This window comes from Elaeis guineensis, chromosome 4 (assembly GCF_000442705.2).
Source record: "Elaeis guineensis isolate ETL-2024a chromosome 4, EG11, whole genome shotgun sequence".
NCBI classification, from domain to species: domain Eukaryota; kingdom Viridiplantae; phylum Streptophyta; class Magnoliopsida; order Arecales; family Arecaceae; genus Elaeis; species Elaeis guineensis.
In genome coordinates, this window is record NC_025996.2 from 39,369,658 (window position 1) to 39,382,815 (window position 13,158).

The window sequence follows — 13,158 nt, forward strand, 5'->3', positions numbered from 1 at the left end:
TTTTTTCTTTTGTGACTCCCAACTATCTATCATGGAGGACTTCCTTTACATGTGCATTTCATGTGCTGAAAACCATATCTCGAAGTCAGTTTTCAAGCAGGTTGGCAGCCTCACTCTGAGGCAAACAGCACTAGATTTTTCTTATTTGGAGTCATTGACGCAGACCGAGAGGAGCTAGCCATCTAGATTTTTCAACATATTACGCCCCAAATGATCCCTCCATTTCTTGACCAACCATGCATCCAACTGCACAATTTTATTTAATATACATACATACATACATACATACATACATTCATACATACATACATATATATATATATATATATATATATATATATATATATATATATATATATATATATATATATATATATATATGTATGTATGTATGTATGTATGTATGTATAAAAGTATTCTTGGAATAACCTTCCCATGAGGGATGACATTAAATTTATTATTTATTTTTTTGAAAAATTTTATTCCATGGCATCAAATTTTAGTATTTTAATGAATATCAGTGGATATAATCCCATATAATTTTTCAAAAGAAAAAAAAAAAAGAAAAAACTATCAAATGCGAATGCTCTTAACCTTTGTTATGCTAGCTTACCTGCTTCGATCAGATTTTGTACAAGTTTGGAAATTCAATTGCATAATTTTGTAAAATTTAAATATAAGTTATACAGTTTTTAACTTTTTTTTTTTGTTAGGTAATTTATAAACCATGAGGTTGGTAGCGTATCAAACTATGAATATGCTAATGTGAAAGATATTGCATCCTTCCCAACAAAAAAAAAAAAAAAATACAGCTAACAAGAGGTGCAACACTAATATTTTTTTTGGAAAAAATAAATCTCTAAAACGACCGTCCTAGTCTTATTAAGGGCATTTCAGGAACAAAATAGAATCCAAAGATGCGCCACGTCTGATCTTTCTCTCTCCACTGAACTTAAGTTGAAAAAGGGGAACAAGAGTTGTACCAAAAAAAAAAAAAAAGAAAGAGAAACAAGAGAGAAAAAAAAGAAAGGGAATACCCACGCAAAAAAGTCCAAACGCTAGGCCACCGAAGCCGTTGGTGCTCTCAGAGAAGAGAGAGAGAGGGAGAGGGTGAGGGAGGAGAGAGAAGAGAGCCGTTGGAGCTCTCAGACAAAGAAGAGAGAGAGGGGGGGGGGGAGGAGAGGAAGCGATGGTGGAAATCCTCCAAACTTTTGTCCAACGAAGAAGCACCTTCCGGGAAGCAATTAGCAGCAGCTCAGAGGCTTCCTACGGTTTCCTGCCTACCTTTTCCCATTCTCTTTCCAAAATACCCCTCTACCATCCTTCCTTGATGGCGGCCGCGTGCCGTCACTAGGAAAAAGGCGTCGTTAAGGGTGGGTAAAAGAGCTTTTGTTGGCTCCATTTTGACTCTTTGATAGATATCTCGGATCATTGGGGGTCTTAGCCTCTCGATTGGAGGAAAAAATGGAGAAAAGTTTGGAGCCTGATGGGTAGTTTGAGTGCTAAGAGATTGTGGGCTGGGATTCAGTTGCGTTCAAGGGAGGGAAAAGGAGGAGGAGTGTATTTGGATATCTTGTCTTAATGGATAAAAGCTAGAAAGCTGATGACTTTAGAAGGTTTTTGATGAATTTGATGCTTGTAATTAGTTAAAAAAACGATTTCTTCCCTTCTTTTTGAGTTGTACGTCAATAATTGGTCAACAAATATGGGAATCAGAGAAAACAGAGTGGCAGTTCTCTGAATTCAGTGTTTTTAATGGTGATTGATGGCATATATGGCTTGAAATTGATTGAAGAAGAAAAAAAGGAGCTTTTGTTGCTGTTTGGAATCAAACTGCATGTATGGAAGTCATTTACACTTTACAGGACTCCTTTAAATCTTCAGTGTAAAGATCTTGCTTTGATCAGCTTTCTTGCTTTTCTTTGAAGGTTTCAATTTGGAATTTTCTTCAAAGATTCAGGGAGAGTGGAATTTGGATTTGGTTTCCGTGCCTCTGTTGCCATGGGTAGAGGAGGTTTGGTTTGAGGCCATTGCTTTTTCTTTGAAGGGTGGGTGCAGCTCCCTAAAGCCTTGCGTGGGACGCGGTGGCTTTTATTGGATAAAGGGAGAAAGGTGTGGAGCTATGTCTATGGTGGAAGAAAAGTTTTGATTCCTTTCCCCAGAAGAGAACAAAAACAGCTTAGATTCCATAACTTTAGCTGTTGGGATGGGAGAAACCTCTTGAAATTGGAAGTTGAGGCCTTCTTGTCCTTCTTCTGCCAGACTTGCCATTGGAACAGTTCTTCCTTGCCATTCTGATTGCATTCATAGTCCAAGGTACTTCTTTTCTTCATTTGCTCCATAATCCTTTTTCCTGTTCCTCTGTTCTAATCAATGTAGTGTTAGTTTCGTCATGCAATTCTGCATTCTTCATTTTTGGGTTTTTGGGTAATGGAATGAATACCCGAAATTAGATCATAAAACTGAATCTACTATCATATTCTTTTTCATGCTTGCAAGATCTAGCACATATTAAAAACTGGTTAAAAAAGAAAAAACAACGTCAATCTTTTGCTAGGGTCCTTAACTTGCCAAACAAACATATTGATGGCTGAAATGGAACCTGTATATATGAGTAACTAATGGAAGTATGGGATTTAAGAGTTGTCGGAATTGAAGATTCCTTTCTTTCTTTTTCTTTTTCCTTTTCTTTTTTCTTTGGCATTACTGGGAATTACATGAAAAGTTCCTGCTCACATCTTTGTTTTTTATATTATATTATATTATTCTGTTATCTTTTGGAAAATGATATTGATGGCTTATTTCGGCAGATAAGGATATGTGCTTGGTAGCTGTAATCATTCTTGTGTATTGGTAGCATTAGAAATCTTGCAGAGAGATAAATTTGATGTTGCATAGTATATATTCCTGATGACAGAGATAAAGACAATTAAAAAGATGCATTAAGGCTAATATATTTGTGCACAGCCTGCTATCTTGTAAATGAATTTTTATAAGATCAGCTTCAGGAAATAATATTTGGTTTTCCTTTTCTCAGAGAATTGGTATTATTCTTTTGACAATTCTGTCATTCACAACCAAAATAGATCAAGAAACAGGAAAAAAGAAATCTGCACTTTATATAAATACACACACACATACACACACACATGCACACACGCACGCACACATACTCATCAAATTTGTCAGCAGTCAGTGCAAAATTAGGATGGATTGGCTATAGATTGTAGTCTGAAACCAAACTGTGCTCCCTATCTGCCTGTAACTGTCAAGGTGAAGGACCACCTGTTCATGATAGTGTCAAATAGTGATGAAGGATTTGATCATTCTTCAGATAAAATAACTGGCTAAAAAGGTTTATATCCATTGCATTGCATCTCAAATTCAAAGTCATAGGGTCAAGCCTATCCCTAATCTTCGGCTATATGGATCCTTTTCTATCTATGCCTATCAAGGTTTACATCTTAACAACACGACCCTTTTAGTTTTTACCAACTAGATTTTCATATCTCTAACTGCTCTTACTTAACCCTTATGTCAATTCCATGCTGCTCTCCTTACCAAGCTTTCAGATTTTTGATAATCCCATTTTAAGTCAGTTATCCATTGCTTATCCTTGAATAATAAAGCTGTGATGCTTCTGTTAATGTATTGTAAATTTTTATGATGCTCATATTGTGTGCTCAGACCACTTTAGGGCTGCAAATGCTCCAAGCTGCTCATGAGCAGCTCAAGATCAGCTCAGCTCAGTTGATAAATGAGCTGAGCTCAAATTTTGAAAGCTCAACTCATAAACGAGCCAAGTCTGAACATGAGCCTGCCTGTAAAATTTTAGGGAAGCTCAGCTCAGGTCAATAAAAGCTCGGGCTCAGAGCTTATATGAGCTGGCTTTAAACACATGAAGTCAAGCTCGGCAGGAGCTCAAGCCAAGCATGAGCAATCCAAGTATATAACAAGACAGCTTGAGCAGCCCGATACTAGGCTGAACTCAGCTTGTTAGCACCTCTAGACCACTCAACTATCAAAAATTCTGATACTTTAAGTAATCTCCATGTCTATAGCCTTTAACCTTGTGAGTATCACACCACATTCACAAATCACTTCATTTCATCCATCGCATTTTAGTTACTTCACATATTTTTATATATTTGTCTCCATTTTATTTGTATAATAGATAAAGGATGCTAAAGCTGTTCTGTGCCACCACTTTACTTGAGGCCTTGTTTTTGTTTCTATCCCCACTAGATTACCTTCCATTTTCTGTGTTTAATTGCAAATGGTATTTAAAAACCTTGCAACTAAAGATTTCTCCATAATCCTTTTATAGCATTTAATTATATTTTTGCTTTACTATATAATGCTATTTTTTTAAAATAAAATAAACTGTTACACTTTGATGTGCATTTCTGAGAATGAATTGTATGCATGCCATGACGAACTTAAACTTCTAAAAATGGTGAATGAAAAAGGAGGTAAAAAAGAAGAAAGAAAAAAAAGATATACACTCCACCACATAAGATAGATACTTCTGAAAAAAATATTTTACCAGACTGATCTAATATAGTTGATGTAAATTTGTTACTCCATGAAGACCATATCTAAAGACACTAGAACAAGCATAAGATACTGTTTTTATATCCTTGAAAGTCTTTGAAACCGGTTTATCATGATACATGTCCTCTTTAAAATTCATAATGGGAAATCCTAAAAGAGATAAAAAAGGAATAATTTTAAAAAGATATGATCTTCGAACCTATTTGATGACACCTTGGCATGTGATTGAACCAAGAGCAATCAAACTTGAAAAGCATTGATTCAAAACCAAACTGGTTGGAACACTAATCCATATGGCTCGCATCAACAAAATTATAAGTATGTTTATATTTTATACTGGTGCATGGTGGCTGGTTAGTCTTGTGACCAACATTTCTCTTGGTGTTCAAATCACTTGAGATGCATTCTTTCCAAGAAACAACATGAGCATATGCTTATGCAGAATCCGACTTGTTTTGTTTATCCAATGGGTTGGTTTGGGTGGTCAAACAGTTGAACATTCCAGTTCATATGGCTTCTAGGCCATATTTGGCTAAATCTTTTCTATGTTGTAATCTCATTATGTGGTTTCTTTCATATTCCGATCTTGTTTGGTGTTTCCATATTTTTTGGCGTGACCTCTCAACATAAGCAGGAGCCAAGGGCCATTGGTTCATGATGGCAAAGGGATCTTACAAGCGAGCTGCACGATCTAAGGACAATGCAGGTTGTATGTGGGGTTTGATTAGCATGTTTGATTTCCACCGGGGTCATTCAAGTCAGAAGTTACTTGCAGATAGGAAACATGGGAGTGGTGGACATGTTGGTAAGATCTTTTACTGGGTGGTCATGCTCATATAATGTTTGGTTTCCATATTTAAGTTATGCAAAGGCCAATAAAGTTGAACATATAGTGCAGTATTCTATCTTGAATCTACTCTAGTTGTTTGAAAATTGTGAATTTATGCTTTTTCTTTCTTTAGGGCTTGTATAATTTTCCATCATTTCAACACATTTTCCTTAAAAACTACATCTTTTCTTGGATAATTTTACAATGCTACACTTTAGATATTTACATGTAGAAATATTTTCACTTTTATATGGTTGTGACCAACAAACCCACAAGACTGACATCTACTCTAGTGCAGACTACCCAAGCTTGTGAGAACAATATTATTACCAGAATTGTCTACCAATTTATACATACGGGTTATTGCTTACTCACAAATGCTTAACATATATGAACACTAACCTTTTTTTAAAAAAAAAAGAAAGTTTCATTAATAGGAAAATGCTTCTTCTTCAAACTTATATCAATTTTTGATGACATACAATTATCAAAAATTTTATTATCTATATTTAATTGACAAGGGTTATTTTTCCATAAAATTCAGCAAAACCTAGCCCAAAAAAGTGGATATAAAATGAAGAATATGTAGTTTTCATGCATACTTAATGTGCCTTATTACCAACCACTCATAATGCTCTTCGTTTTTTTTCCCATTATGGAATTGTTGTAATAAGCCTTTTGATTAACTTATTCAGTCTTCTTTTAATTCTTTTTTATTTTCATCATTGTAATTACCTTTCATATTTTTGGCAGGCACCAGATATTCAAAAAGTGTGCTTGATTCTCATAGCAATTCCAAGGAAAAACAAGAAATTGAAGATGTAAGTTTCATCATTTTATTAAGAATTCCAACATTACTTGTTTTGTGAATTTGTTAATTGATTGAAAATATATAGATTTCTTCCTGGTCTATGGTTTCAACGTAGAAAAGTTTGTTATTTATTTCATAGTTGTTGCAAAAGCCATACATATGTCCTCTTGGTGATTTGGTGACATAGATATCAAGAAAATTATATTAGTTATTCTACTTTAAAGTAGATTTTATTTTTGGTTCTGTAATAATTATGGTTCTTGCTTAGGTACACCTAATTTTTTTTTAGCTAGTCATTGACTGTTTTTGATTAAAAGGCTTAGATTGGAAGTTGCTGTAGTTCGATACCTCCTATGCTAAATGAGATACCCATTAAAATCAATTTCCAATATAATTAGATAAGAAATCTTGTTATTTTGTAAATTGCTATATGGGGTCCACATTAATCTTTAAAGGATATTTATAAAAACTAGACCTGACCAGGCAGTCCAATCGGAGAACCTGCGAATTGGACCTCTGGCTGGTTAGGTTTTCATACAAGACTGGAGATATGATTGAATCGCATGAGAACTGATGACTTGATTGATTTTTAGGGAAAATCAATTCATAGTCAAGATCCAAATCCATGTCCATAGGTTTATTTACAAACCTCTTAACCACGAAGACAACTGTTTTGATCTGCATAAGGGCGGGGAGGGAGATTTGCTAGCCTCCCTGCCCTCTCCTGATCCTTTCCTCCCCCTCCTTCCCCCTCCCCCCTCTCTCTCTCTCCTCTCTCAGTTCTTCCTCTTCCCTACTCCTCAGGTCATCCAAGTGCCTCTACGGCCATCGCCAGCCTCCCGATAATTTCCCTCTTCTTCCCTTCCTTTTCCTCCCTGCCCCCTCCCCCCTCTCCTTATTTTTCCTCTCTCCAGTTCTCCCTCTCCCCCACCATCTCTCTACTGTGTCAATTCAAGCCCAGCACAAAATGGCATGGGGGTGTACCAAAAATTGCCGCTGGCTAATTGGTACGGGCTTCAGTACTAGCACAGCAAACCATGTTGGATAGTCTATTTCTGTCAAAAGAAATGTCAGCTTATTTTCTTCTTTTTCTTTACCATCATCCTTCACTAGTCAAAAGCTGCATGAATATTGATTTGACATAACTTCTTGGATGGTCCAAACTCTTATAATGGTCTAATCTTAACAGTAATTTCACATGAGAGCTAATCCACCAGTTGTTTTCATGATAGTCAGGTTTCTTGTTTTGCATTTCTATTAATGTAAATTTGAGGAAAATCTTTGATTCAGTTCTGCTTGCTCACTAGATACCTGAGGAAAGTTACCATTTTTGGCTCTGATGAATCTTTCACCATTTCATTGTCACGAAAGTAGTTAACATAGTGACTGTGAACCTTAACAAAATGTCATATTCTTTATGAGTATATATTATATTCATTCATCATGGAATGCAAGTACATTGCAGATTCTGTATCCTGTGATGCATTGGAATTGCTATGTGTAGCTAAAAAGAATACCTTTTTTCTCAATGAACATTGATCTTACATCAAATTCCAGTGCAAATTCATGCCCAAATATATTCATCATTTTTTTTATTTCTTAAAATTATCTTGTTTATTTTCTCATCATTAGAATTCTTTCTTCATATCTAATATTGTACACAATAGTCCTTTAAAATCTCCTGTTCCTCCAGACTTTTGCTTTTTAAAGAAAATCTTAGCTTCTATATCATTTTGCATTGAGATTTGACCACATTGGCCATTTTCAGAGAGTCACAGGTTTTGGGTATTAGTTAACAAAATTCACTGCAGATTATTTGGAGAAATCATCAAAACTAAAAATTGCTTGTTTTTGTCTTTCAATATGATCATCTATAACTATAATAGTGTGTGAACTGCAAGATCCTCCTTTTTTATGTTGTTTGAGGAGTCTCCAAAAGGTAAGGGAGTGACCGAAACAGGAGCACTGTGCTTCCTGCTCACTTTTCTTCTGGAAACACAGTCCTAGAGGAAACCTTTGATTTCAGGAATATTTTTTTGGGCATGGCTAACCATTATTTGGAATTTCTCTTCTGAAAATCCATTCCTGATTAGTTGTAATTTCTTTATTGAATGTTAGCTGTGCATCAAATACCTGAAGAGTTTTGCAATTACCGTTGGAACATCTAAGGGCTTATGTTTTCTTATCCTAATAGTGTTATCCGAAATCAATTTAGTTTTGTTCCTTGGATATAACCATCCATTAAAGACTTATCCCCTGAACCAGTCATATGTACTATAAGGGTGTGCAAACACAGAGTTTGTTATTATTATCGCAATTTGATTTGTCCCTTTATAGGTCACAAATTCACCAAACACTGCTTCCTCTGGGGACTGGGATCAGCCAGTAGAATCACACGTATAGAGTTCTGCTAGATACAGAGTTATGTAGTATGTATATATGGTAATTCGTAGGTTTAAAACAATGCATGCATCTATATAGTTCTTTTCTGAATCTTCCAAAAAAAGATATTATTTTATTGAATATTCGATGGTGGCTCAATTATATGGATGTAAAAACATTTTGGATCTATCGTGCTGTATCATTTGTATTTACTACATTGGGCATGAAGTTTCTCTTCAAGGACAATACGGAAAGGGCAGATGATAGGTTGAAGCATGAACAGGTCCAAGTTTAGAGCCTGTAATTGGGGAAATTCAGCTGCATCCGACAGGATGGGCCAGAGGGAGGGGTGTTAGGGAGTGAGAGTGAAAGAGGGGGAAGGAGAGAATGGTGGGCTCATGGAGCCCAATTCCCCCTGGGATGGAAAGGACCTTGAGAGGTCCTCTTGTCATCCTGCCAGGTTCTGGCTGTGATCCCTGCATGATCTCTCTACCTTCTCCCACTTCCTCACTTTCTCACCTCCATGCTGTGGAGAAATTGTTCGCTCACTGCATGCACCACATGACCATGCTCGCCACCAATCACAGCTGCTCGTTCCTGTAGTGGTGAATCTAGGTGCACGCTTGATGAATGGGGCCCACAAGAATGAGTGGCTGTGATTGGTGGCGTGCAAGGCCATGCGATGCATGCTGTGTAGGGAATAATTTCTCCATGCTGTCTTTCTCCACTTACCCTAATGGATTCGCTGGGACAAACACGCCCTTAATTTGACATCATTATGGACATCAATTGTTGAATGGAGATATTTGATGATATTTTATCTGTCAATGCTCTTACGAGACTTGAAGTAATATAAAGTAACAATTGTTGCACATTATATTTTCCAAACATACCTCTTACTCAGTACAACATCAGCCACAGGACTTTTCCTAGGGTCTAAAAGGTACCAATTATGGCATAGGAAAATGAAATTTGGAGAAGTTTGGTCACATCATGAAGGATCCTAGTATCCAGGCACTTCTTCTAGACATAGATATACTGAATCCATAATTTTCAGGGTTTTGATGACAATACAGAAGAAACAGCCAATTCGGGTATGCCTAGTGTCAAAAAACTCATGGAGGAAGAAATGTCAAGAAAACATTCCCCAAAGAAGATTCCAAGTGATGATGTCGAACGGATACTATCTGACTTGGGACACAAGGTCCATCTTGAGAAGAACCATAAAAAAACAAGCAAGAATCAGAAAGAAAACTCACATCTTCATGTCAATGATCCGAATGCTCCCACAAGCTTGGATTGTCATATGAATTCCATGGAAAGATCTTCCCTCAATTTCGACTTGGCTGCATTTTTGATTGAATTCTATGGTTACAACAATAGATGCCAAGAAATGCATGCAGATTGTAAAAGTATGATTAGTTCAAGTCCTTCCTTAGAAGCTATTGATCTTTGGAAGCATTATCATCATGATGAACCAGATTCCCAAAGTGAACAGAAGAAATCTATTCTTCAAAATGCACTGGGCAAAGTAGCAGAGGCTATTTTAAATCAGAAGCTTGTTGAAACAAAACAGCTCACTGGCAATAGGGCAGCCCAATCTGAAGAGTTCATCAATGCATTAGAGATATTGAATTTGGACAAGGAATTATTTTTAAAACTTCTTCAGGATCCAAATTCACTTTTGTTAAAACATATTCAAGATCTTCAGAATACTCAAATCAAAAAACCATCTAAGCTGGAACATGGTCAAAATTTAGAAGGAATTGAATTGCTGGAAGAAGAGACTGGCAGTTTAGGGCAATGTGAAGAATCTGTCAATAATAAAGCATTTCACAAACAAAGCAAACATTTCTTTAGAAGGAAGAATAAGTCAAAAGGAATGGGGCCACGGGAAGGAAATGTGAGTTCCCAGGATTTAAACACAATAGTTGTTCTGAAGCCCAGCCCAGCGAGATTTCAAAATCCCTCGATCATGATCAGTCCAAGCTCTTCCACACAACCACATCATAGCTTGAACTGTAAAGAGCATGGTCAAAGAGTCACATCTCATTTTTCTCTTAAAGAAATCAAAAGAAGGTTGAGACATGTTATTGGTGAAAACAAAAAGGAACACCATTTGATCTCCAATAATGGCGATCTACCCAAAATATCGAATCGATCCGAAGCTTCAGGTGATACAGGTAAACAGATCACAAATTTGGCAAGTAAAACTCCCTGCAATATTGATGACGGTTCCCGATCCTCTGCCATTTCCAAGAAAACAGACAATAAATTCAGATCCAAAGAATGTCAACTTAATGTCAAGAGTGATCTCGCTCCCTCCAGGGTTGGATCTTTGTTCTATGAAGAGGCCAAGAAGCACCTTGCCGAGATACTACATACTGGAGATCAAATCAATAATTTGCCAAGCAGTCGTGGCTCAAAATCCTTGGGAACGATCCTTAATCTGCCAGAATATGTGTTATCTCCTAGATTTAGCCCTGCAAGTGACAAGGAGTTTGACTTGTCACCTAAACAAACATTATTGTCCCCATCACGGCAGTTCAAACAAGAAGATGCTGCCAATCATTTAAGCCCATCAAGACAGAATTCTGAAATTACAGCATGCAACACTAGCAATCAATTTGATGAAACACAAGTGCTTGAGTCAAAGCCAGAACTCACTGGTACACAAATGCAGAAGGAAAATTGCACTCGGGAATACTTAAATCCAAAAGGTACTTCCTTTCATTTGTTATCAGTGGCATTAAGAACCATTATTATACAATTTTTCTTGCATTGCTTTTGTTATAATAAAATTCAGGGAAACCTCTTACATGAACTGCAGAAATTATGGAAGTAGCAGATGCTGAATTCTTGGAAGGGTGTAACCTTATGGTTCAACTTTCAGAATCATATAGCAGTGAACCTATTGCTATTGGTAAAATATTCAATGAAGAAGGTCCAGAGCTGGTGAGTTGGTAGGCTTTTATAGAGTGTAGATTGTCATTACCAGTATCTTTTATTATGATTCTGTGTTCTAAATGGACTAAATTAACAGCATCCCCATCTATTTCTCTAGAATTCATCATTGGAGAAGCCACAACCAACGACCCCATCCATATTTATCTTGCCTAGATCTTTTGAAAGCATCAGCGAAAAGCAAGACCGACCAAGTCCTGTATCTGTTCTTGAACCATTCTTTTCAGAAGATATTATCAGCCCAGAAAGCACAACTGTTGAGCAAAGTATGATCTGATGCATGTAGATTGGCAATGATGTTTTTATTTATTTAGTTTTGGTTTCTCTTTTTGACACCGAAGTCACATAATTATACATATTCTTTGCAGCTGAGTTGCCAATACAGCCTCAAGAGCTACATTTTGAAGAAAATGATAGTTCTTCAGTAGTTCTAACATCATCTGATTCTGAAGTCAATCGAAATTTTCATCTGGATGACAAAATTGCAAGGTTTGCATACATAAAAACCATATTGGAAGTCTCAGGCTTAAGCATGGATGGCATTTTGAAAGAATGGAGTCTGAAAGATCAGTTCCTTGGCCAATCTTTGTTTGATGAAGTAGGAACCTCATATGGTCAATTGCAGAACAATCCAAAGCTTCTCTTTGATTGCATAAATGAAGTTCTCATGGAGATGCAGGAGAGATTTTTCAGATGCACCCCATTGGCATATTTTATCAAGCCTAATGTTCAGCCAGTTCCATTAGGTGGGCATTTTGTCCAAGAAGTGAGCAAAGGCATTGACTGGCATCTGCAAATGCAGTCTCCAAGCACATTAGCTGAGATAGTGCAAAAAGACTTGGATGGTCGAATCTGGATGGACCTCCGGTTTGAAACTGAAGGCATTTGTATTGAGATAGAAGACACCCTCTTAGATGATTTAATGGAAGAAGCTGTTTATGAGTTCTGGTTTGAGCCTTGAATTTGCTAAGAGCCCTATATTATTCACAGTCGAAGATAAACGAGCAAGTGCAATCACAGGTAACATGACACAAATAAAGTTCTTCATCCTTTGTCTTTGCGACCGGAGAAAAGAAGGGGTGGAAATAATTGTTCCTTTCTAGTGAACTGTTGTTGTGGATTTGGTAGGCTCAATAGTTTTTTTTTTCTTTTTTTTTTTCCCATGTGTTTCCCACTGTATCAGTCACAGATATGACACCCCAAAGTATCCTAGTGTAGCATTTGCTGCTAACTTTAGGTCGTTTTTTAAACCATTGTGGAAATTGGAGGAGCTTGTAGTATATGTAAATCAGTTTCATCACTGGTACGACTGAGAATAACCCGGAAATGAAGATATCGGCTGTTGTGTTCTATATGCACACTGGTTTATTAGTTCTCCAAAGCTGTTAACTGGTTATTGCTAGTGTTGATTATATTTTTCTGCTTTGTTATTCTTATTGCTCTTCTGAAAAAGTAATAATTCCATCCTGGAAGCTTGCAACCCTTTTGAGAAATGCTTGGATTGCGATATGGTAATTGATCTTTCATTGGTTGTAAGAAGAATGTTGTATCCAGGTCTTTGATATGAAGGCAAGAAGAAACTATCATTCAGCAATCTACCTCAGCTTGTTCTATATTC

At 36.6% G+C, this 13,158-nt stretch overlaps 1 protein-coding gene across 1 annotated transcript; it reads left to right on the plus strand.

Moving 5' to 3' along the window:
- Positions 1-1,000: 1,000 nt before the first annotated feature.
- Positions 1,001-12,892, plus strand: LOC105042903 (uncharacterized). Its single transcript, XM_019850107.3, has 8 exons — positions 1,001-1,839; positions 1,929-2,316; positions 5,189-5,359; positions 6,137-6,204; positions 9,634-11,296; positions 11,407-11,531; positions 11,641-11,806; positions 11,909-12,892. Exons 3-8 carry the CDS (start codon positions 5,209-5,211, stop codon positions 12,499-12,501), a joined length of 2,766 nt encoding a protein of 921 aa, XP_019705666.1. The 5' UTR covers positions 1,001-1,839; positions 1,929-2,316; positions 5,189-5,208; the 3' UTR covers positions 12,502-12,892.
- The last annotated feature ends 266 nt before the right edge of the window (positions 12,893-13,158 follow it).

Excerpts from the sequence above, each read along its gene's own strand:
- LOC105042903 (XM_019850107.3), top strand. The coding sequence starts at position 5,209 with ATGATGGCAAAGGGATCTTACAAGCGAGCTGCACGATCTAAGGACAAT. Across the intron at positions 5,360-6,136 it reads TGGGAGTGGTGGACATGTTG|GCACCAGATATTCAAAAAGT; the intron begins GTAAGATCTTTT and ends TATTTTTGGCAG. Across the intron at positions 11,297-11,406 it reads GGAATACTTAAATCCAAAAG|AAATTATGGAAGTAGCAGAT; the intron begins GTACTTCCTTTC and ends CATGAACTGCAG.